Source organism: Pseudonaja textilis, chromosome 16, assembly GCF_049901715.1.
Source record: "Pseudonaja textilis isolate UNSWEBS1 chromosome 16, rPseTex1.2, whole genome shotgun sequence".
NCBI classification, from domain to species: Eukaryota; Metazoa; Chordata; class Lepidosauria; order Squamata; family Elapidae; genus Pseudonaja; species Pseudonaja textilis.
This window is the reverse complement of record NC_142005.1, coordinates 5,411,217-5,436,041: the sequence shown is the minus strand read 5'-3', so window position 1 is coordinate 5,436,041 and position 24,825 is coordinate 5,411,217. Positions and strand designations below refer to the sequence as shown.

Sequence of the window (24,825 nt, the reverse complement as noted above, 5' to 3'; positions counted from 1 at the left end):
GAGAGTAAGGCGCGGCTCTGCTTAATCCGGCGGCGCTCGCAGCTACTCTACGCGGAGGAAGGTAAGTCGTTGGAGGGGGGGAGAAAGGGGGACCCCCAGGTGATCTTGGGGTGGGGGGGTACCCCTCTGGAAATAGCCCACGCCTGTGGGGTGTTTTTTTCTTTCTTTCTCCATCTCTTCCACGCGGAGCGGTGAGAAGCCTTCTCCTTTTCGCACGTGGCTTTGCGAAACCTCCGCGTCTGGGCTGGCCGCGTGGATGACCTCCAGGGTTCCCACGCCCTTCTCCGCCTCGCTCGATGTCCCGTCCTTTCTCCTCTTCCCCCACCCTTTCGCCTTCCTTTCTCTTTCTTTCTTTCTTTCTCTTTCCATCCTCCCCCACCACTCTCTCTTTCCTTTTCTCTCCCATTTCTGTTTGCTTTTGGAGCGTTGCCTTCTCTCTTGGGACCGAAACTCCCAGGTTGCCGCTAAAGGGATGATGGTATTTGTAGTCCTGAGCTTTTGGGGAAGGTCTCGACCCCCTTTTTGCCAAGATCTTCTGCGTCTCGTTGGCAAAGAAAAGCCGGTTTAGAAGTTAGCCATTAAGAGCGGGGATGCGATTCTCCTGACAGCCACTAGGTGGCCCGCATAAAGATAGGGTTTTGGCGGCCTCTGGTGGCTGTCTGGATGTTTGCAGGCATTCTTTGGTCACTGTTCCGGGGCCGCAGCTGAGTTGCTGCCTTTTGACACTCCCCCCCCCCCCCAAAAAAAACCTGCCTTTGCACCCCAAGTGTTATGGCTGATTGAACATCTGGGGCAACCTCCAGGCAATGTTGGTTTCTGCACTTAAAGGGTTGCCCAACAAGCTATGATCGAGTGAAACACCCAGCTTTTCTTTTGAAACTGCTACCTGCCTCTTCAATGGTGGTCAGCTGTCTTGCCCCTTGCCTTTGGGGGTGAGTGGCTAGGATCTCTGAATTCTCCGCCCAGGTGTGCATTACTCCCACCCAACCTTTTCCCTGGCTCTGGCCTTGTGATTGGTGAACAGAGATGTACAGCTACCAACCTCCTCACCGCCATCAGCCTAAATCGCTTAGCACGCTCCTTCAAAGGCCCTCAAGAGTAGAATTAATTTTTTTTAAAATAGGAATAATGCTTCTATTGACGCATCATCATCCCTATCCTCTGTATTTGCTGGTCAGTTGGCCTTACAGACCGACCGGGCATAAGATAGAACAGGGGTGCCCAACCTTGGCAACTTGAAGACCTGTGGACTTCAACTCCCAGAATCCCCCAGATGGTCAGGCCAAGCCGGCTGGGAGAATTCTGGGAGTTGGAAGTCCACAGGCCTTTAAAAGTGGCACACTGTTGTTTGTAAGAAGAAAAAAGTTTGCAAAGCTACCGAAAATAGTTTGCAAAGCTACAGTTTGTAAGAAGAAAATAGTTTGCAAAGCTACAGAAAGTAGTTTGCAAAGCTACAGAAAATAGTTTGCAAAGCTACAGTTTGCAAGAAGAAAATAGTTTGCAAAGCTACAGAAAGTAGTTTTGAAAGCTACAGAAAATAGTTTGCAAAGCTACAGTTTGCAAGAAGAAAATAGTTTGCAAAGCTACAGAAAGTAGTTTGCAAAGCAACAGGGGGAATTTAGCAATCTGAGGCTTAGGAACAGCTCCATAAACCAGGAAACGGGAGTAAGGAGAATGCGGTTTTGCTTGGATGCTTGAAAAGGGTGAGAACGGTGTAATTTCTCGTTATTTATGGGCCCCCAAAGCCCGGCCTGTGAAGGCTGCTGCCACTGGACACTTCTGGCAAGCAGACAATTTGGACGCTTTCCCAGGGCAGTTTTTCTCCCCCTGTAATAATTCTGGCTCTTTCCACCGAGGCTCGGCTCGTCCTCGGCTGATCTCTGGCGGAGTCTGGAATGCGGGGAATGACGAAACCAGGTTTCTGCGTAAACTTGCTCGGGGGTGGAAGGAAAAGCTGACCCAACCGATTTGCACCCTGGCTTGTCTCTACGGGTCGAGAAACAAGGGGGTTGAAGGAGGAGGCTGGGATTGTCCCTGGCTGCCGGTGCGTCATTCATTGGGGGCAACACCCTGCTGTGGCTGACTGGGGGGGGCTCAGCTACGCTTGGGGAGGGTGCTGTCTGCCCCACAAGGGTTGTCGTAACCTTAGAAGCTGAGACAGTGGAGATGTACCTGTTATATTGTTCTTCCCCCGCCCCCAATAATTTATTTTAGAAAGTTCAAATAAAAAGGAAATTGCAAAAGCAGAACGAAACATTGAAAAAGTGCATTATAAAAGATGAGAGACAAAAACACATATATTGTCCCCCCTAGACTGATAAATATATTGCAGTAATAGTTCTTCCCCCACCAACTCGTTGCAAAGCAGGCCTACTTTTTATAAACTTCTCACCAATTTAACCTGTCCCCTATCTATTAAATATGAGGAAAGATAGTTAACGGGTAAACCAACAGCAGGGTTTACATTTTATTATCCCTTTTATTATTTTGAGAGGGGGTCTGCTAAGGGCAAACCTGCCTTACCATGCTGCAGGTTCTCAATTTCTGCATCCAGTTTCTCCTAAATGGCTGTTTTGAAGGGAGCAGGCATGCTACAGGGAAGCCTTTTTAAGCTGTCCAAAATTGCCATCTTGTGGCGGGGAGTTCCATAGGTGGAGCTGCACCCAGTAGGGAGAACATCCTGTATTTGCTGCCTTGGCTTCTAATATGACTGACAAAGCTTTTATGCTTTTTTTTTTTGGCACAATAGGACGATGCTTAAGTGTGTGATGGACTTAACAACCTTGGCAAAAAAGGATTGTAAAACCAGGCAGGCCTCACTTAACAATTACTTCGCTTAGCAATGGAAATTAGGGTCCCAATTGCAGTCGTAAGTTGAGGACTGCCTGTATATGCATAAACCTGAAGCATTTAAGAGGCTGCAAGAGAGAGTATCTTATAGGGCTCCAATACCAAATTTTTAAATTATTTAGGCTGAACTTCCCCCTTTCTAAAGGAATCCTCAGCAGGAGAAATGCAGATTGAGAATTTAATCAACGTTCCAATCTTTTCAACTTTTAATTTTCAAGAAACAGAGAGGGGAGAGCTAATTCAGACCTCCTTGCGGTCTGCAGGTACTCCTCGGCTTACGACCAAAAATTTGAGCCTCAAATTTCTGTTGTTAAGCGAGATATTTGTTAAGTGAGACAGATTTCTGTTAAGTGAGAGTTGGAAGGGACCTTGTAGGTCATCTAGTCCAACCCCCTGCCCAAGCAGGAGACCCTACACCATTTCTGACAGATGGCAGTCCAGTCTCTTCTCGAAAGCTTGTCGCTAAGCGAGACCTTTGTTAAGTGCCCCGTTTTACGACTTTCTTACCGTGAAGTGAGTCACTGCAGTTGTTAAGTTAGTAACCCGGTTGTTAAGTGAATCTGGTCACAAATGGGGATCATGTAACCTTGGGATACAGCAACAGTCATAAATATGAAACCAGCTGCCCACCATCTGATCTTGGGGACGTTACAAAGTTCGAAACGGTGAAAAATGGCCATAAGTCACATTTTTCAGTGCTGTCATAACTTGGAACGGTCACTAAACGAAGTCTTGCAAATCTAGCTGTATTAGAAACCATGCCAGTAATATACTTACTTATCTTTGGAGGCCCTGTCATTTTTTATTTTTTTGGATGCAAAAAATGAAATTCCTTCCTCACTACGGCTTGAGAGCAAAATAATAAAACTTTCGACCTCGAGAAAGGCACAAAAACACATTTTTGCTGACATGCAATTCCTGGGATCGGAGTCCTTCCAACCCGAGAAAAAAGGCTCCAATAAAGCCCGAAGTTAATTTAAATAAATATCTGCCTGGTATTGTGCAAACTTTCAAGACAATAATATGAAACTGAAATGAAGGAATTTCCCCTTCCCCCTCCTTCCCTGCGCAGGGTGGTTGAAAACCACCTCGGTTTGTAAGAGGGGGGAATTCGCCCGCTGCATTTTCACGCAGTCAAACTGTGATTTGTTTAATTGTGGCTTACTGAACAAACCCACATGGTTTGGGTTGTGCTGCGGCTGGGGTTCCTCCCCTCCCCTTTCTATAATTACTGCCATGTAAGCCATGAAAAGTTGGGCTTTTGTTAAAGAGCCCCACGCCCATGTTAACAGATAACAGATAATCAGAGTCGGAAGGGACCTTGTAGGTCATCTAGTCCAACCCCCTGCCCAAGCGGGAGGCCCTACACCATTTCTGACAGAGTGGCAGTCCGGTCTCTTCCTTCCAGGGATGAAGCTCCCAACTTTTCTGAAAGCAAGCTTGAATTCCCAGAATGCCCTGGAGCAAAACTACATCAGCAAAGGGCATTATGCGAAATTTAAAAGGATAGCTGACCCTCAAGCTTTCTTGCCAAAACAGAAGAGGTCAGGATCTGTAGAAATATTCCTGCAGGATTCAGGCTGCTATTCTTTATAGGCAGTCCTCGATTTATGACGGTTCACTTAGTGACCAAAGTTACAATGGCATTGGAAAAAGTGACTTGCGGCGGTTTTTCCACACTTAGCACCGCTGCAGATCCCTGGGGTCATGTGATCAACAGAGGCTTGGCAACTGGCTTGTATTTATGACGGTGGCAATGTCCCGGGGTCACCCGCTGCCCTTTTTGCGACCTCCTGACCAGCAAAATCAATGGGGAAGCCAGATGCATTTAACAACCGGGTTACTAACTTAAAAACCGCGGTGATTCACTTAGCAACGGCGGCAAGAAAGGTCGTTGAAAGGGGGCCAAAGGCCTTTGATCCTATGTGTCTCGCTTAATAACAGAATTGCAGTCTCGAATGTGGTCGTAAGTCCAGGGCGACCCTGACTGCATCAACTGAGGGATGGATTTTTAAGAAGAGACTGGACACCATTGGTCTGAAATGGTTGTTTCCTGCCTGAGCAGCGGGTTGGACTAGAAGACCTCCAAGGTCCCTTCTGACTCCATTATTCTGTGAGTCGGTTCAATTCCTTCCTAAGTCACGTTTGCAAGAGGCATCTCTCTCCGAAAAGAGATCTGGGCCAATATTCTCATTCTGCTTTTGACGTCGGACACAGAAATCCTGAACTGAATTTTTTTTGTTGTTGTTGTGTTGACCCACAATAGGTGTGACGGCACTTTCTGTTTGCCTTCTGCATTTCTGCATCGTTGTGGTTAGGAGGTAGGGTGGTGGTGGCTGAGTAAACTTTTCAAAGATAAACAAGATCAACTTTCTAAGGCCGATGGGGTTTTGTGTGTGTGTGTGTGTCTTTCTAAGCGTATAATAAAACAGTTGCTCTCTACCTGAACTGTACAACTAGAAAAATACAAGTAGACAGAAAAAGTACAGGGAGACAGAAAAGTACAGGTATGTGTGACCATGAGGGATGGTTCGTTTAGTGACTGAAGTTACAACGGCACTGGAAAAAAAGGCGGATTTATGACGGGTTTTTCACCCTTTATTTTATTGTCTCATACAATCTTCAGTGCACATTATGACTATGAAAATAAACATAAACACACCTCCTTCACATTCTATACCAGGGGCTGGCTAACCTTTTTGGGCTTCTGTGTCAAAAAATTGCATGCGCGCTCACGCACTCGTGTGCCAGCACCCAGAAGGCAATGCGCGCGGGGCTCCCCCGCACCCCTTGAGCATGCACATGCGATCTTCCCCTCCCCTCCCGCTGCCCCCCTCCCTTGCATCACGCATATACGCGCCTCCCCGGTGATTTTCGGGCCTTTTTCGGCCTCCCAGAGGCTGGAGGGAAGCTTCTGCAGCCCTCGTAGGACGAAAAATTGGCCGGTTTCGTCACTTCCGCTATTTCCAGAAATACAGGAAGTGATGAAACAGGCCTGTTTTTCGGCCTACAAAGGCTGCAGAGGCTTCCCTCGAGCCTCTGGGAGGCCGATAAAGGCCTCGAACGGGCCGAAAATCAGCATGCGCAGTGCAAGTAAGTTTGGCTGGGGCTCGCGTGCCCCCCAGTCACATTATCAAAATTTGGGACACTTGGCAACTGGCATGTTATAGGCACTCCTCGCCTTACAACCACAGTGGAGCCCAACATTTCTGTCGCTGAGCAAGACATTTGCTATAAGGGAGTTTTGCCCTCACCCTCAACCCTTTTTTACGACCTGCAGTTGTTAAGGGAATCACTGGCAGTTGATACTGAATTCTTGCTGCGGTGAATCACTGCGAGGGGTTAACGTTAGTAATCCGGTCGTTAAGTGGATCGGAGACCTTTTCAGAAGGTCGCAAAAGGGGATCGCGTGACCTCCGGGGACGATGCAACCATCGTTAAGTATGAACCAGTGGCCAAGCGTCCAAATTTCAACCACGCGATCGTGGGGATGCTATAACGGCCGTAACTGTGAAAGACGCTGATAAGTCACATTTCCGGCGCCGTTGTTAACTTTGAATGGTCACTAAATAAAGTGGCACAAGTCGGGGACTAAACGTTTATTTATGGCAGTTGCACTGCCCCTGGGGATGGGGTCACAGGGGAATTCTGGGAGTTGAAGTCCACCCATCTTAAGGCGGCTGAGGTTTGGATAAGTTGGCCGAAAGATGATCGGAAAAGCAAAATCAAAGAAGAGAAATTGTTTTTTGGGGAAGAGCTGGAGAGGAGGCAGGCTTGCTAGCTTTGTCTCTCTCCTTTCGGGCATGGAAGGGTTTATTTTACACCTACACACACACACACACACACACACACACACACACACACACACACACACACACACACCAGTCAATCCTGACCTTTCTTTTAAATCTTTTGAGCTGCAAAGCTGAGAAAAACTGGGTGTGGCTTTAATCCTTCCTGCTTCCTTATCTAGTTTGCTGCTTTGTTTTGTTCTCCCAATCTGCCCAGGTAGGCTGCTGCGTTCATTCTCACCGCCTTCTGTGCTTTCAGGAATGGGTTAAAAGCCACAAGGGCTGGCAGTTAAGTGGATCTGGCCCCTCTGATTTTTAATTGTGTAGCCAAGAGGGATGCTACAGTGGTCGTAAGTGTGAAAAAGGGTCATGTCGTTTCTTTTTCGGGGCTGTTGTAACTTTGGAACAGTCACTAAACAAACGGTTGTAAGTCAAGGATTACCTGTAGCTTCCTTCCTGTGACCCAGCAGAGGCAAACTAGAGATGGAAATTATACAGGTAGAATACAGGTAGCCCTCAATTTATGACCAATCATTCATCAAACATTCGAAGTGACAACAGCACTTAAAGAGGGGACTTCGACAGGTCCTCACATTTTTTTCTTTCTTTTTTTTTGGTAAACATTTATTTTTTGACAACAAACATAAACATAAAACAACAATTTAAACCTTCTTTCAATTGTACAATGTGTCAGTTGGTACGTATGTCCTGTGCACAATATCTATAGTCTTTCCCTCTTAAATTTAAATTTATATTCAAGTTATATTAATCAACTTTTCATGTCATGTTATATTATTACTTCATCATCATCAGACTCAATTGCAGGTTCACATTATCCTTTTATAGCAAATCTCAGTTTTTTACCAGTTCTGATTCATATTATAATTCGTTCCATAATAATCAATTATAACATATCATTACTATTGTATTATATTTACTATTATATTTATATTGTAATATATTTCATTTTCCTATTTTTCCATCCAGCGATTGATAAAATAAATAAGCCCTCACATTTCTGACCATTGCAGCATTCCCAGTTTTTTTTTTGGGGGGGTGGGGTTTGCATCCCCAAATTTTGCATTTGAATTTCTTTTTTCATCTTGCATCCCCAAATTGCGGCACCCTAAAGTCACACGCGATCACCAATGGCCACAACAGAAGTTCCTAGGTAGGTCAAAAAACTGCGGCTGGATTAAAATAAGGTTCCTTCTAAAGTTAGGTTTCGCTGAAGCTCTTTGGCGATGGAACCTCCCGGCTTAGGCACAGTCTACCTGCAATTACCGGGGGGCGGAGGTGGGGAGCTCAGCAAGCCAATGGAAAAATGTTTATTTGCAACTTGTGCCCTGCCTGTGAACTTCCCCCAATGCATCTCTCTGGCTAGCGAAACGGAAATCGGTGGCTGGACTTGGACCGTTGACCATCCCGAAAACTCTGCGGAAAAATAAATAAAAATCCTGTTGCTACAACAAGACCTTGTAATATTTTTTTTAAAACTCAGGAAGTTTCTCGCCAACCATTGCGGCTTCTGACTTCCACATCTCTCTACTCCACTCCTTCCTGTGCCACTGGTGCGGTTTTGGGGTGTTAACCAACGTCAGCTCCTTCTCCCCACCCACCCCCCACCCCATAATGCCACATTTTGAACCATCTGAGGTCACCTTGCTAATAGCTACCCAAGCCTCAAGTGCAATGCTGCACTTGGTGTGTTGGTTCTTCAATTATTAATGACCCGCCACGCCCTGAATGAGAATCTTCAAACTTTCTGCAGATTCAAACTTCCTTTCCTTCCTTCCTGAATTTAACTCGGTTTGCTAAACCCTGGATCCTGGTTGCAGTGTTTTTGGGGGGAAAGCCAACTGGGATGGGATTAGCGGACCCCGATTGATTAGCACTGGGAAATTTCCTTAATTCAGTACAACCATGTACATGGAGTCCTCAATTTACAACAGCTCGTTTAGTGATCGTGCAAAGTTTCAAAGGCACTGAGAAATGGGATTTACAACTGATTTTCAGCGCAACCTTTGCAGCCATCGCCAAGATGATGTGATCAAAATTCAGGTGCTCTGTGGCAGCCCCTCAAATATTGGAAGACTGCTATCCTGTCTCCCCTGGTCCTTCTCTTCCCTAGACCAGCCCTGCCCAGTTCCTGTAACTGTCCATCGTATGTTTTAGCATCCAGTCCCCTAATCATCCTGGTTGCTCTTCTCTGCATTCTTTCTAGAATCTAAACATCCTTTCTTTAGTGTGGTGACCAAAAATGGATGCGGTACTCTAGGTGTGGTCTTACTAAGGATTTATAGAGTGGCACCAATACCTCACTTGATCTTGATTGTATCCCTCTTGTTGATGCAATTTAGGATTGCGTTGGCTTTTTTGGCTTGCTGCCACACACTGTAGAAATAACAGAGTTGTAAAGGGCCTTGTTAGGTCATCTAGTCCACCACCACCACCCCAGCCCAAGCAGACACTACACCATTTCTGACAGATGGCAATCCAGTCTCTTCTTGAAAGCTTCCAGGGATGAAACCCCAACAATTTCCAAAGGCAACTTGTGTTCCGTTGGTTGATTGTCCTCCCTGTCAGAAAATTTATCTTTATTTCCAGGTTGAATCTCTCCTTTATCAGTTTCCATCCATTCTTCCTTGTCTGGCCTTTGGGTGCTTTGGAGAATAGCTTGACCCCCTTCCTCCTCCTCTCTGGGGCAGCCCCTCAAATATTGGAAGATGCTCTCCTGTCTCCCCGGTCCTTCTCTTCACTGGACTAGCCATGTTCCTGTAACAGTTCTTCATATGTTTTAACCTCCAGTCCCCTCATCATCTTGAGTTTTCTTCCCTGCACTCTTTCCAGAGTCTCAACATCCTTTTTCATAGTGTGGTGTCCAAAATTGGATGCAGTACTCTAAGCTGTGGCTTTACTGAGGCTTTATAGAGGGGTATTGAGTGCTAAGTGGGGTTGCTTAGCAATGGACATTCAAGTTGCAACAGTGGTCATAATTCGAGGACTACCTATATTTTCATTCTCAAAAATGCAGAGTTCTACCAGCAGGATGGCACTTTTTAAGGCACTTTCCTGGTTTCTGAGCCTCCTTGACTTTGAGAAGACTAGTAAACATTCGCAGCTTCCACGCAGAAGCCAAACACAAGAGGGTGGTTTAGTTCCAGGTGATTTCCAAACTTCGGCCCGATGCCAAAGCACCAGCCAAGAACTGCCAAACTGTCTATTTTGCATAACAGCCATAATGTGGTTGAAGTTTCTCTGCCTGGGAGAAAAAGAAATATATTTTTTTTTCCCTTCCAGATTTATGCAAATCAAGGTTTCTCCAGAAAAGCTGTGGTTTGGGTTGCACCCTGCTAAAGCCCCTAAAATCTGGTCTTTTTGTTTTTTTTCAAACCACAGGCCAGTTCAAAACCAAAGCAGAGCCCATCGTGGTTTAACACAATGCGATGGGATGGGATGGAATGGAATGGAATATATTGTAGAATAGAATAGAGTAGAGTAGAGTAGAGTAGAGTAGAGTAGAGTAGAGTAGAGTAGAGTAGAGTAAAGTATAGAGTAGAATAGAGTAGAGTAGGATAGGATAGGATAGGATATAGGATATAAGATATAGGATATAGGATATAAGATATAAGATATAGGATATAGAATAGAATAGAATATACTGTAGAATAGAATAGAATTCTTTATTCGCCAAGTGTGATGGAACGAAGAGGAATTTGTCTTGGTGCAAATACTCTCAGTGTACATAAAAGAAAAGAGACATTCGTCCAGAGTCAGGAATCATCAGGTACAACACTTAATGATAATAGTCATAGGGGTACAATTTGAGGGAAGGAGTTGAAACAGTTTATGTCCAGGATGTGAGGGGTCTATAGATATTTTCCAGCCCTCTTTTTGACTCCTGCAACCTACAGGTCCTCGATGGAAGGCAGGTTGGTAGCCATTGTTCTTTCTGCAGTCCTAATCACCCTCTGGAGTCCGTGTTTGTCTCGTTGGGCTGCAGAGGATTGCTGTCAAAGACAGATATACTGCAACTGTATTTGGAGGCTTGGCTTACGTTTGTCAACGATGGAGGGGGGGGGGAGGGAGGAGCAGGTCTGTGGGTTGCTTTTCAGCTACCAGTTGTGATCTCTCACCTCCGGGGCTACGTACACACACATCCTGTTTTGCACACTGCTCCGTTTCTGGTTGAGTTCCTCCTCCCCTCCCTCTCCGGTCTCCACTTTGCTCATAATTCTTAGTTTCCTGTTTCATATCTTAGGTTCTGCTTCTGGCCATATTCCTCTTTTTTTTTTTTTGGTAATGTCCTTCTTGTTGTGTTGCTCCGGGACTCAATCTCCCTCCGTTGAGGAGGCTCTTCTTGCTGGGCTACTGCTAGTCCTCGGTTTATGGCCACGATCAAGCTCCCAAATTTCAACTGTTGTTAAGTGTGAGGCATTTGCCCAGCGAGGTTTGCCCGATCCTACGGCCTTTTCTTGGCAGCCTCGTTAAGTGAATCCGTGCAGTTGATAATGTGGTAACCCAGTTGTTAAGTAAACCCACTGACTTTGATTGCAAAAAAAAGGGGGGGGGGATCGTGTCACCTTGAGATACTGAGACCATCATAGATGCGAGTCGCGTGCCAAGCGCCTGGATGTTGATCACGTGACCACGGGGACGCCTGCAACAGTTGTAAGTGTGAAAAACACTCACAAGTCACATTTCCCAGCGCCGTTCTATCTTTGAATGAACTGTTTTTAAGTTGAGGACTATCTGTAGTTGGATGGGGACAATATTGCAACTTTGCAACCCCCCAAATCACCCCTTTCTCATTCTTCCTCCTCCTCCTCTTCCTCCTTCCAGGAAACTGTCAATTTTCTCCTTCTAACTTCCTTTGCACCGACTTGGGTCTGTTCGCTACACTTTCCTCTCGTTGCAGAATCAAATCTTGAAGCCGTCTTGTTCCTTCAGCGCGCAACGTGGCTTGTTCTGTTTTCTTTTCCCACCTTGATTGTGGTGGCCCAATGAAACTGGCCACAAAACTCAGCCACGTTCTGGGTTTACACGGCCCACTAAGCCAACATTAATAACAACAACAACAACAACAACAATAATAATAAAGGAAACTTAGTCTGCTGGGTAAATGTGCTTGCTAAGTCTTCCCCTGACTTGGTTAAAGCATGTTGGCTACTGGATCTTGTTCATTAAACCATCATTAAGCAAATCATAGCTTCATAGGACTTGGATAGTATTTGCTGGCCTTCTTTTCCCCTTTGAAGTAACCTGAACGTGCAAACCCAGTTGGCCTATCCAACACACAAGGGGATTCTGGGAGTTGCAGCTAGTGGTGGGATTCAAAAATTTTTTTACTACTGGTTCTGTGGGCGTGGCTTGGTAAGCGTGACAAGGGAAGGATACTGCGAAGTCCCCATTACCTCCCCACCCCACTAACCTGCTTTCCAGCTCTGTTCTCCTTTGCTGGGCAACCAAAGAAGACCCAGCCAATCAGCTGGGACTCAGGAGGCGGAGAAATGATATGGGGGCGGGGCCAGTCAGAGGCGGGATTGTCCAGTTCTCCAAACTACTCAATATTTCTGCTATCAGTTCTCCAGAACCTGTCAGAACTGGCTGAATGCCACCTCTGGTTGCAGCCCATTTCGGCCAGCCAACTTGCTAGGGATTCTGGGACTTCCCATCTGGATGTGAGAATGTACATACTCCCTTTTCAGGACTTGGGATTGGAAATGTTGCTATTTTGACCAGGAAAAGCTCCAGAAAACGTGTCCTAGTTAGGCCAACAACCCGTGGAGTATGAGCCAGCCAACCGTGTGCTGCAGAGGCCAAAAAAGCCAATGCGATTCCAGGCTGCATCAACAGAGGGACGGAATCAAGATCGCATCGAGCGTTAGTGCCACTTTTACACTACGCTGATGAGGCTACACTTGGAATAATTGCACACCCAGTTTGGGTTACCACGAGACAAAAAGAGCAGACTCTAGAAAACAGGGGTCTTCAAACTTGACGGCTTTAAGACTTGTGGACTTCATCTCCCAGAATTCCTCCTCCTCCAGTCATGTTAGCTCAGGAATTCTGGGAGTTGGAAGTCCACAAGTCTTAAACTTGCCAACTTTGAAGAACCCTTGCTCTAGAAAGAGTGCAGGGAAGAACAACGAAGGTGATTTAAGGGTCTGGAGACTAAATTGCACGATGAACAAATTGACGGAGCTAAGAGAAGAATGAGGGGGGGGGTAACATGATAACCGTCTTTTGGGAGTTGAGGGGCTGCCCCAAAGAAGCAGCGGCTCAACCTATTCTCCAAAGCACTAGAGAGTAAGACAAGAAGCAACGGGTGGAAACTTATCAAGGGAAGATCCAACCTAGAATTAAGGAGAAATCTTCTGTCAGGGAGAATGACACGGAGAAACTCGGTGGTTTCTTCCCCAAACCCCCAAAACTTTAGACTGTCTACTATGGACCTCACCCCTTTCCTAAGAGGCCTGTAGGGAGCGTGCCTAAGCGCACCAACGTGCCTACCGTCCCTGTCCTATTGTTTCTTTTTTGGTCATATCCATCTCGTGTACTCATAGCCGTGCTTCTACCTGTTACCTAATACTTGCTTGACAAATAAATAAATAAGTAACCTCCAGAATTTGTGGGTGCTCCCTCACTGGAGGTTTTTCAAAAATAGACTGTAGGTCTAGACTAGAGGATCGCTGAGGTTTCTTCCAGCCCTACGATACCGCGTATAATTAATTCATAATTATAATTGATTCTCATCATTCAGCCGTTGCCTGGTTTGATCTCAGTTTGAAGGGTGGGGTGGGGGAAAGAGTTACTTTTCGGGATATCAAAAGGACAAATCAGCCCAGGGCAACAAAAATGGTGCTTTGAGCGGGGCCTCTCTTGCAAGAGAAGAGGAGGGGGCCTCTCCTGGTTTGGGCCAGAAACAAAGACTCTAGTGTTGTCTGAGGAAGGGACAATGGATGCCAGCGGGGAGTCTGGGGAGGCCCCTGAGGAGGGGGCCCTGGAAAGTTGGCATGGCTGTGGGAACCGACCTGCATTTAAAAAAAGTTTTTAAAAGCCCACGGTGCATCTTGGCCAGAGGAGTTAGCCTTTCTCCGTCCCTGCAATATTTCCGTTTCCCTTTAATGCAAAACTTTTGTGTGACTCTCTCCTCTTTTCTCCTCCCTGCAAGTTGCTCGCTTGAAGAGATTCTTTTTTTAAAAAAAAAAATCCATTTTCCCCCCCACCCAATTCCGGGACATGAAATCCACCCAGTTGAAAGTTTCAGAAACATTTGTCTAAAGGATAGTGTGTCCTCGCAGATAAGTTGATGTTATTAACTTGCTTTGCTTGTTTGTATCCTGCCTTTATTCTTTTTGACAAATAATGCAAGGCTATGAACGTACACACCTACCTATCTTTCTAACGCTCTTGGGTAGGTGAGCGGGTACAAGGTCCGAGATACCTCTCCGTGGGTGGATTTCTCACCAGACAGTTCCCGTGGGAGTTGCAGACAGACTGGCAGCCCCTGATCAATAAGATCAGGCCGCGGGAATCTTTCCAACATTTTTCTCTGGCGTCCCCATCCAGGCACAGGTGAGGGACAGTGGGTGGGAGGCAGAAAAATCAGCTATTAGCCTTAGACAGGGACATTGGCTGGGTGGTCTTGGACCAATCACCCTCTTCCTATTTTTCTGACAACAACCCTGTGAGGTGGATTGGGCTGAGAGAGGGACTGGGCCAAAGTCATCCAGCTGGCATTCATGCCTAAGGCGGGACTAGAACTCACCGTCTCCTGGTGATTGGCCCAAAGTCCCCCAACCAACTTTCATGCCTAAGGCGGGACTAGAACTCACCATCTCCTGGTGATTGGCCCAAAGTCACCCAGACGGCTTTCTTACCTAAGGTGGGACTAGAACTCACCGTCTCCTGGTGAATGGCCCTAAGTCACCCAGTTGACTTCCATGCCTAGGGTGGGATTAGAACTCAATCTCCTGGTGATTGGCCCAAAGTCACCCAACCACTTTCATGGCTAAGGGGACTAGAACTCACCATCTCTGGTGATTGGTCCAAAGTCACCCAGCTACCTTTCATGGGTAGGGGACTAGAACTTACTGTCTCCTGGTGATTGGCCCAAAGTCACCCAGCTACCTTTCATGCCTAAGGCGGGACTAGAACTCACCGTCTCCTGGTGATTGGCCCAAAGTCACCCAGCTACCTTTCATGGCTAAGGCGGGACTAGAACTCACCATCTCCTGCTGATTGGCCCAAAGTCACCCAGACGGCTTTCTTACCTAAGGTGGGACTAGAACTCACCATCTCCTGGTGATTGGTCCAAGACCACCCAGCCAACGTCCCTGTCTAAGGCTAATAGCTGATTTTTCTGCCTCCCTCCCACTGTCCCTCACCTGTGCCTTGATGGGGGCGCCAGAGAAAAATGTTGGAAAGATTCCCGCGGCCTGATCTTATTGATCAGGGGTTGCCAGTCTGTCTGCAACTCCCACGGGAACTGTCTGGTGAGAAATCCACCCACGGAGAGGTATCTCAGACCTTGTACCCGCTCACCTACCCAAGAGCGCTAGAAAGATTACCTGTGTGCCTTTTTTTAAAGACAATTAGCCGAAGCATCTCTGCCTTTAGACGGCTTTCCTACCCTGTGAGAAACTTGGCTCCCCATTTTATCAGATTTGGAACTGGATACAGAGGAAAAATTTTAAACAAAGCCACAGGGGCTCATGATGTAAGAATTGGACTGAGGAAGGAAGGAGGGGCCGAGAGGAGCCATGAACGGGTGTTCCCTCCGGTCACAGGAAAATATCCTTGATTTGCCCCAAGTAAGGCTGATAGTAACCCAGCTTTGAGCTTTGGCATCCATTTTGTCCTGCCAGGGTGGGTGGGGAGAGAAGGAGGGCACAGACAATTAGGGGTGTGCCAGGCCCCTGAGGGCCTCTTATTCCAACGGCTTGTAAGACGGGCACTTCAAATGAGAAATCTCAGGATTCAGTCAGAATAGAGCTGGGAGAGACCTTTGGAGGTCTTCTAGTCCAACCCCCCCTACTCAAGCAGGGGAGACCAGTCCAGACGAGGGGCTGTCCAGTCTCTTCTTAAAAACCTCCAGTGATAGAACAGCCACAACCTCCATTCCACAGATTTAAGAGTTCTCACTGATGGCTTCTCTCCTGGATTAGTTTCCATTCATTATTCCTTGTCTTCCCTTCTGGGGCTTTGTAGAGTAAGTTGACCCCCCCTCTTCTTTGTGACAGTCCCCCAAATACTGGAAGACTGCTATCATGTCCCCCCCAGTCCGTCTTTTCTCTAGACTAACTCTAGACTAACTCCCCCCACCAAAAAAACATAAAATTGGCCAAGTCTCACTTAACAACCCTCTTGCTTAACAATGGAAATTTGGCCGCTCCGTTGTGGTCCTAAGTCAAGGACCACCTGTACTCACAATTCCTGGCCTCGTGGCTGGCAGGCAGGTGGGCGCAACCCCCCTGCCCACCACCACCCCACCCCCAGGAGGAGCCGATCCAAGGCTTGGATAAGAGAACAGGCCGGGCTTCATTTCTCCAGCTGGATCCGGATCGGCTGTTTGTGATCAGGGGGCAGAAGTGACTCAGAGGATCCGGTTTCAAGTCTCATCGGAAGGTTTGCCCCACCCGTCTCTGCTGAGTAAGAAAGCTGAGGTGTTGCCAATCCTGCAGAGATAGGAATCCGGACCATAGCGGGGGTTTTTTTTTTTTTTTCCACCGGCTTTGGTGGGAAGCGTCTCCCTTAATCCCCTGGGCTCCTGATGCCAATCTGGATGGTGTCAGAAGGAGGACCCGAAGCGCGTACAGAGCGCTGTTCTCGCCTGATGTCCGGCTGCTGTGCTAAGATTTAGGATACCGTCATAGCACATCAGGACAGGTGATTGAGAGAGACCCAGGGTGTCTTCTGAAGCAAAACAGCTTTTTCTTCACCCGGGTTCCTTCCTCCACGGACCACGAAATCAGCAAAAGATCAAGAGTCACTGGTCCCGTGGCAAGTTTTTACTTTGCACACTTGCGTTTTCTTTGCTGTGCTTTGATTGACATCCTTGGATTTACACCGGGAATGTCAAAAACTGGCAGCTTTAAAGATCCGTGGACTTCGACTCCCAGAATTCCCCAGCCAGCATGGATGTAAATCAGGGAGTTGTAGTCTGGCTGGGGAATTATGGGTGTTGAAGTCCACCTATTTTAAACTACATTGGCTGGGGAATTCTGGGTGTTGAAGTCCACTCCTCTTAAAGCAGGCTGGCTGGGGAATCCTGGGAATTGAAGTCCACCCATCTATCTTAAAGCATATTGGAGGGGAATTCTGGGTATTGAAATCCACTCCTCTTAAAGCAGGCTGGCTGGGGAATTCTGGGAATTGAAGTCCACCCATCTATCTTAAAGTATATTGGAGGGGAATTCTGGGAGTTGAAGTCCATTCCTCATAAAGCACGCTGGCTGGGGAATCCTGGGGGGTTGAAATTCACCTATCTTAAAATACATTGGCTGGGAATTTTGGGAGTTGACATCCACCCATCTTAAAGTTGCTGCGATTGAGATGCCCTGTCTTGCACCTTAATAAATTCTGGAATATCCAATCATTTAATCCTAAGATTGTCTTCGTCTCTCTCTCTCTCTCTCTCTCTCTCTCTCCCAGATCACATTTTTGGAAATCCATCACCCAACCACCTTTACCGTCATGGCAAACCGAGGCCCTGCTTACGGACTCAGTCGGGAGGTTCAGCAAAAGATCGACCGACAGTATGATCCTGAGCTGGAACAGATTCTCATCCAGTGGATCAAGGCCCAGTGTGGGCCAGACATCGGGGAGCCTGAACCGGGCAAAGACAATTTCCAGAAATGGCTGAAAGATGGCACGGTGAGAAATTATTATTATTATTATTATTATTATTATTATTATTATTATTATTATTATTATTATTGCTACGTTGCCTCTATTCTTTTCCCTCTGCTTGCTCTCACTGTATTGGATGAAGCAGAACTGGCTCTTGAAAAATTATTTTAGTCAAATCCACCGTGGAGTTGGCGAAAGGGTGGAAGATTTAAAGCAAAAAAAAAAAAAAGAAAAGAAAGTACATGAATGAAGCCCACCCACGTTGGGAAAATTGTAAGGCCTAAAGGGAAGAATTTGCATTAAAAAATAAGTTCTAACAGCTCTTGTTAAATTAGTTATATAAAGTCCGGGGAGAGGCATGGAAAGGACTCCAGATGTTGATGCAAATATAAATAGTTTGAAACTCTCTTGTGGGCTTTTTAAATAAATCATTAAAAAAAAAAAGGCTAGGCTACTATTATGGAAGCGTTAGTGCAAGCCATAAAGCAGAGCAGATTTTTAGAGCCACGCTAATAAGCAACTTATTCTTTGGCATTCAGACACAAAACCACCATTTGACTGATCATTTACTGGAGAAAAAGAGGGTTGTTTTTTTAGATTCACACTTTTCTAATAGGGATTAGCAACTTCTCCCTTGACATTTAGACACAAAATCACCATTTGACTCATCACTTAGTAGAGAAGAGATTTTTTGATGCCTCTTTTTTTTAAAAGGGACTAGCAACTTGATATTTAGACACACACACAAAATGACCATTTGACTAATCATTTTGTAAAGCTTTATGGCAGAGACCTCAAATCTGCCATAAATCACCCCCCAGAGTATTATGCATCTGGTTTTTTGGCTCAAGGAGACCAACTCGATCTGGTTTTTGACCCTTGGACAGAGAAGTTAAGACAATCCGCAAGGGGAATGAGGAAATTAAATGTGCGGTGCTTCCTGTTCTCCTTAGGTACTCTGCCGGCTCATCAACAGCCTGTATCCGAAGGGCCAGGGGCCCGTGGCCAAGATCCAGTCTTTCACCATGGCCTTCAAACAAATGGAGCAGATTTCTCAATTCTTACATGCGGCCGAGAAATACGGCATCCTGGCGTCGGACATTTTCCAAACGGTGGATTTGTGGGAAGGTATGTTTCAAAAAGAAAGAGCCGAGGCCATCAAGCATTGGTGCTTCTAGCAACAAGCTGGCTGGACTTAGAAAACCCACCTGCTATTTACACTATTTTGTCTTTAGGGGACCGGAGGCTAAAACATATGAAGGATGGTTGCTGGAACTGGGCATGTCTAGTGTGATGAAAAGAAGGGCTAAGGATGACATGATAGCTAGCAGTCTTCCAATATCTCAGGGGCTGCCCCAAAGAAGAGGGAGTCAAGCTATTCTCCAGAGCACCTGAGGGCAGGACAAGGAGCAATGGGGGGAAACTAACCAAGGAGAGAAGCAACTTAGAACTGAAGAGAAATTTCCTGACAGTGACAACAATGAATCAGTGGAACAACTTGCCTCCAGAAGCTGTAAATGCTCCAACATTGGAAGTTTTTAAAAAGATGTGGATAACCGTTTGTCTGAAATGGTGTAGGGTTTCCTGCCTAGGCAGGGGGTTGGTCTAGAAGACCTCCAAGGTCCCTTCCAACTCTGTTAGTCTATATTCTATCCTATCCATAAGTCCCAAGTTGGGCAATGAGAGGTTGAATTCTCTGCTTCTTTTAAAAAAGATAAAATTTTTAAAAGAGTTTTAAAAGGGTTTTTTTTTTTTAAGGGTGCTTTGCTGTCCCGCTCTCTGTAGTCATCAGAAACCAGGAAAAAAGAAAAAGAAACCAGAAATTAGTTGTTGTTTTTGTAAGTTATCCCAAACACACACACAAAATGGCTGCCAGATAAAGAGAGGTTGAATTTACATCGGTGGATCTTCCTTTGTGATATTTGGAGCAGCTATTTCAAACTGATGGATGATTTATACCGTTAAAAGGGCACATTTCTAGGAATCGCAGAGTTCTATTCCATGGCAGTGGCTAGGGAATTCTGGGAGTTGAAGTCCACCCATCTTAAAAGCATTCTGGCTGGGGAATTCTGGGAATGGAAGTCCAGAAATATTAAAATATGCTGGCTGGGGACTTCTGGGTCCACACATCTTAAAGCAGTGAAGGTTGAGAAACACTGTTTCATGCAAAGTCTATTTGAGCTATCGTGGGGTATCTTTATTTTGCAAATTCTTCTCTTTCTTTTTTCTGTGCATTTAAGGGAGATGAGGCAGCCTGCTAAAAACTGGCCTATTTGCAGTTTTCTCTTAGTTGCATACTGTCAAGTTTCGACCCAAAGTCATTTTTGTAGCATTAAATGTTTTGATGCTCACTTGTTTTTGTTTGTTTTCAAAAGGTATCTGATTTTAATGAATGTTTTCAAAACTACAATGCTGTTTGGATTTTATGTTGCAACACTTACGGGGAAACGAAGCACTTGTTTTGTTTTTAAGGAATGGCTAGAAACTAAATTTCTCTTTTTCCTTTCACTGGGAAATCTGAGAACTGGGGACAGAATGGGCAGAGGCCAATAGTGATAGTCCTCGTTTTACCACGATAATTGAACCGAAAATGGCCAAATTGCTAAGCAAGACCAGTTGCTCAGTGAGTTTTTTTGACCCGGTTTATGACTTTTCCTGCAGCAGTTGTCAAGTGAATGACTGTGGGGAGAAAGGTTGTGACGTGGAGCCACACTCGCCTGCCTCGCTTAGCGACAGAAATTTTGGGCACCATCGTGGTCATAAGTTGAGGACTGCCTATATAATATACAGATCAGTCCTTGGTATTCTTGGAAAGCTGTGCGAAGGGCCGAATGTGAGAAAAAGGTTCAAGGTTTTTGAATCCTTCTGCAGAATGCAAGCGATTGTGAGAATGAGGTTAGGATTTGAAGTCCAGTGGACTGGAAGTCTGTAGAGATCCAGTCGTGTAGAGACTCCGTCGTGCTTGCCCCAGCGGCGTTTTTTCAGGGGACAACTGGACCTTTCTTGTTCTTTGTTTGAAGAGGTTTTGCTTCTCATCCAAGAAGCTTCTTCAGTTCTGACTGGATGGTGGAGAATGGAAGGATTGATATTCCTTGCAGGCAGCTGGTCATTTGCATCCTTTCAGAGGGTTGTTGAGGCCACTTGGAGGTTCATCTGTGTCCTTAGGGTCACCTGAGTGGTGCAAATAGGGTGGGGAGCCTTCTTGGATCTGCTGGAACCACTCAGGTGACCCTGAGGATACAGATAAGCCTCCAAGTGGCCTCAACGACCCTCTAAAAGGAGGCAAATGACCAGCTGTCTGCAAGGAGTGTATAAACCCTTCCATTTCCCCGACATCTAAATCAGAGCTGAAGAAGCTTCTTGGATAAAAAAACGAAACGTCTTCAAAGAAAAAAAAAACAAAGAAAACCCAGTTGCCTCGTGAAAAAACGCACTTTTGGGACAATGGACTGGAAGCGACGCTGGAAAACCCTTCCTGACCTCTTTCCACCCTGCAGGGAAGAACATGGCCTGCGTTCAGAGGACCCTGATGAACCTGGGCGGTTTGGCAGTCTCCAAAGACGATGGCTTCTTCGTGGGAGACCCCAACTGGTTCCCCAAGTAAGTGGGCTTGTCAGCCAGGTTTCTGTATTGATTGGAAAGCCAAGCGTGGGCACCAGGGTCTGCCTGGGGTATTTTATTATATTTTATCAAGAGAATGGATATGACTGCGCTCAGGATGATTCTGGGCGGCTTGCGGAATCAACGCCCCAATTAAACCTTACTCTTTGACGACAACAATCACACCAGCCACAATGAGTGGGTGCACACCAGCCACAATCTCCCTGGGGAGGGTCCCCCAGGCCTGTTGGCAGAACCAGGTCTTCCTAATCCGGAATAGAGGTGGTATTCAATAGGAGCCTCTGTGGCACAGTGGTTAGAGTGCGGTACTGCAAGCTGCTTCTGCTGACTGCCGGCTGCCTACAATTTGGCCCTTCAAATCCCACCAGGCTCCAGGTTGACTCAGCTTCCCGTCCTCCCGAGGTGGGTAAAACGAGGAGCCAGATGGTTGGGTGCAATAAGCTGACTCTGTCAACTGCTTAGAGAGGGCTGCGAAGCACTATCAAGTGCTATAAGCCTAGGTGCTATTGCTATTCAGCCAGTTCGGACCGGTTCTGGAGAACCAGCTGTGTAAATTTTGAGTAGTTCAGAGAACCGGCCAATGCCGTCTTTGACTGGCCCCGCCAACCCCATCTATTCTCCGCCTCCCATTGAGTCCCAGCTGATTGGCTGGGTCTCCTTTGGTTGTCCTGCGCAGGAGAACGGAGCTGGAAAGCAGGCTAGTGGGGTGGGGAGGGGTTTTTTGCAGTATCCTTCACCCTGCCACGCCCACCAAGCCATGGCATGCCCACAGAACCGATAGTAAAACAAATCTGAGTCCCACCACTGATCAGGAAAGATGTCGTGGGAAGGGAGCCACCACGAAGAAGGCCCTTCTTCCGGATTCCACCAAATAGAGCATCGTAAAGAGAGGGGGCCCCAACCTCCCCTGCCCCCCCTCTCGGGTGGGTGGGGGGGATGTAACTGGCCCCAAGCCAGGTAGGGCTTCGAAGGTGACAACCAGCATCTTGAATTGCACAGGTAGCCCTCCACTTACGACCACAGTTGAGTCGTCGTTGAGTGAGTTTTGTCCCACTTCACAGCCACTGTTGCCCAGACGTTAATCACTGCAGTCGTTAAGGGAATCGTACGGTCATTAAGTGAATCTGGCTTCCCCCATGGACTGGGCTTCTTGGAAGATAGCTGGGAAGAAGTTTGCAAATAGCGATTCCATCTCCCCGGGAGAGTTCAATTGTCATAGATGCAGTCAGTCCTTGAGTTAAAACAGTTCATTTAGTGGCCATTCAAAGTTACAATGAACAGCACTGGAAGGAAAGGGACTTATTTTTCCTCACTCTTCCTCACTTACGACCATTTTTCCTCACTTACAACCGTCGCAGTATCCCCCTGGTCACATGATCAGAATCTCAGGACGCTTGGCAACGGGTTCATACTTATGACTGTTGCTTGGGTCACCAATGTCACGTGATTTCCCCCGCTTTGCTGAGCTTTTTGCCAAGCGAAATCAATGGGGAATCCAGATTCGCTTAACAACCGTGTTACAATTTACCTGCTGCGGCGATCCACTTAACAACGCAGGCAAGAAAAGTCATAAAATGGGGCAAACCTCACTTAACAAACATCCCACTTAACAACATAAATGTTGGGCTCCGTTGTAGCTGTAAGTCCAGGACAACCTGTACATACCTGCTGCCCGGCATCCAAATTTTGATCACGTGACCGGGATGCTGCGATGGCTGCTGAAGCGTGAAAAATATCATAGAACTCTTTTTTCAGTGACGTCGTCACTTCAGCCCGTCACTCAACGAAGGGTCGTAAGTCGAGGACCCCCCGTATTGCTGTCCCTTGAGGTGCCCGCCTTTCCCCTTGGGGTTTCTTCCTTAAACTACCATTAAGCCAGCATCGCCTTCCAACCTGGGAATTTCGCTGTCTTCGTTAAGACTCTTTTCTTTTTTTTCCCCTGTTTGTGTTGCTTAGGAAATCGCAGGAGAACCGCCGAGCCTTTTCGGACAACCAACTCCGAGAGGGACAGAACGTCATCGGGCTGCAGATGGGGACGAACCGAGGGGCTTCCCAGGCGGGCATGACGGGCTACGGGATGCCCCGCCAGATCCTTTGAGATCCCGGCCATCCTGGCCTTCCCCTTCGCCTCCTCCAATATCTTCCTTTCTTTTCTGTTCTTTTTGTTTTTTCCAGAGAACTTTCCGAGTTTCTTTTCCAAGAAACAATCCTTTGGGATTCTTCCTTTTTTTTTTTTCCTCCAGATTCCTTTTTACCCTTTTTTAAATATGACAACAAAAATTCCTCTAGGGTTTATTCGGTCGTATCTCCCCATTCCTGCTTTTCCTGCCTCAGCCGAGAATTACTTTCTCCCCTGCCTTTCCATCGTCTTCACGACCCTTCATTTCTCCAAGGATGCCCAAATCTTGAGATATATATATATATATTCTCCCCACACACCCTTTTCCATCCATTCGGGACCAATTCTTCTCTCATCTTGCCTGCTTTTCTCCAAACCTCCGAAAAAGGCCTTTAAAGGCACTTTCTTTGGAACCAAAACCCAGGGTCGCACTTTTCTTCTGGACCAAAATTATTTTCTAAAAAAGAAAGTCTTATCTAAAGTTTCAGGGGACTTGTTTTGCTTCATTCCAAAATACCCATTAGATGCTCTTTAGATGGTGAGCTGCACTCCTGCGTTTCTTCATTTGGGGTGAATTTTTGAGGGTCCTGCACTCACGCCCACCCCAATCTGAAAAAAAAAATAGGTGATTCATTCCTTTCTCCCAAAAGTAACCCCTGGGGATCTGGGTTGTTGGAAGACCCCTATCTGGGTTCATCTTTTTGAGGAGGGGGGTGTTAAGAGGGGACACAACCGTGCAGCTGAGTCTGCTGTCATCTGTTTATCTTGCAAAAAAAAAAAAAATCCTTAAATCAGTCAAGGAGGAGAAGAGGGGGGAAGACCAGCCTTGGGGTACCCAGATCCATGGTGCTGCCTTGCCTGTATTCACCCTCCACCGTTCGGCCCAGGTGTTTTGGTCTTGGCCTTCGGGTGTTTTGTGGCAAAGCCAGAAGTGACCTTTGAAACGGGCGTGGAAAGTATTCTGCCTCAAGGCTCTTGATAAAGAAATAAAGATTGCTCAATTCTTTTGTTTATGAGCCTACGTTTGCTTGTCTTTGGATCTGCCGCTCAGATAGAGCTTTGGGGACCTTCCCATGGCGTCCTTCGACTACCCTTCCCAGCAACATCTAGTGGGCCTTCCCCACCGCCCCCAGGTCTTCTTGGTTGCCGGCTGGATTTAGACATTGTTTTCAGACCCCCTCGGAAGAAAAATATTAATTCTCCGGGCGGGCTGATAAACTGAGATTCAGAATAACGTCAGCTGGTGCTCCATTCAAAAAATCCAAGAAATAGTTAAGACTCCATTAATTAGAGAAAATATATCTTTTAGTGGAAATCAAGTGGTAGCATCATCAAAGGAATTCCGAATCTTGAGAAAATGAGCGCGTAAATCACATATGCAAAGTTGATGGCAACGGTCCCACCCACAATAATTCAAGCCGTCCATCCAATTAAAAGGTGTATATAATGTCATGTGGGCATCTTCAGGTGGTGATGTGGCATTTGCCCGTTGACATATTTTGATAAAGAGGTGTGCTTGCACATAGCATGAGAAAGCATAAACAAGAAGCTTCCCCCAACGACTTATACAGTTTATTCTGAAACCTCCAG

The 24,825-nt window shown here is 46.4% G+C and overlaps 1 protein-coding gene across 1 annotated transcript; it reads left to right on the top strand.

Moving 5' to 3' along the window:
• Positions 1 to 24,246, top strand: TAGLN2 (transgelin 2). The gene is made up of 5 exons (XM_026716268.2): positions 1 to 61; positions 17,298 to 17,519; positions 18,449 to 18,623; positions 20,993 to 21,095; positions 23,073 to 24,246. The coding sequence occupies exons 2-5, from the start codon at positions 17,340 to 17,342 to the stop codon at positions 23,212 to 23,214; spliced, it is 600 nt and encodes a 199-aa protein (XP_026572053.1). The 5' UTR covers positions 1 to 61; positions 17,298 to 17,339; the 3' UTR covers positions 23,215 to 24,246.
• Positions 24,247 to 24,825: the final 579 nt, after the last annotated feature.

Bases quoted from the DNA above. Each gene is read 5' to 3' on its own strand.
- TAGLN2 (XM_026716268.2), top strand. From the start codon at position 17,340: ATGGCAAACCGAGGCCCTGCTTACGGACTCAGTCGGGAGGTTCAGCAA. The intron at 18,624-20,992 runs GTATGTTTCAAA...TCCACCCTGCAG, and splicing joins AACGGTGGATTTGTGGGAAG to GGAAGAACATGGCCTGCGTT. The intron at 21,096-23,072 runs GTAAGTGGGCTT...TGTGTTGCTTAG, and splicing joins GACCCCAACTGGTTCCCCAA to GAAATCGCAGGAGAACCGCC.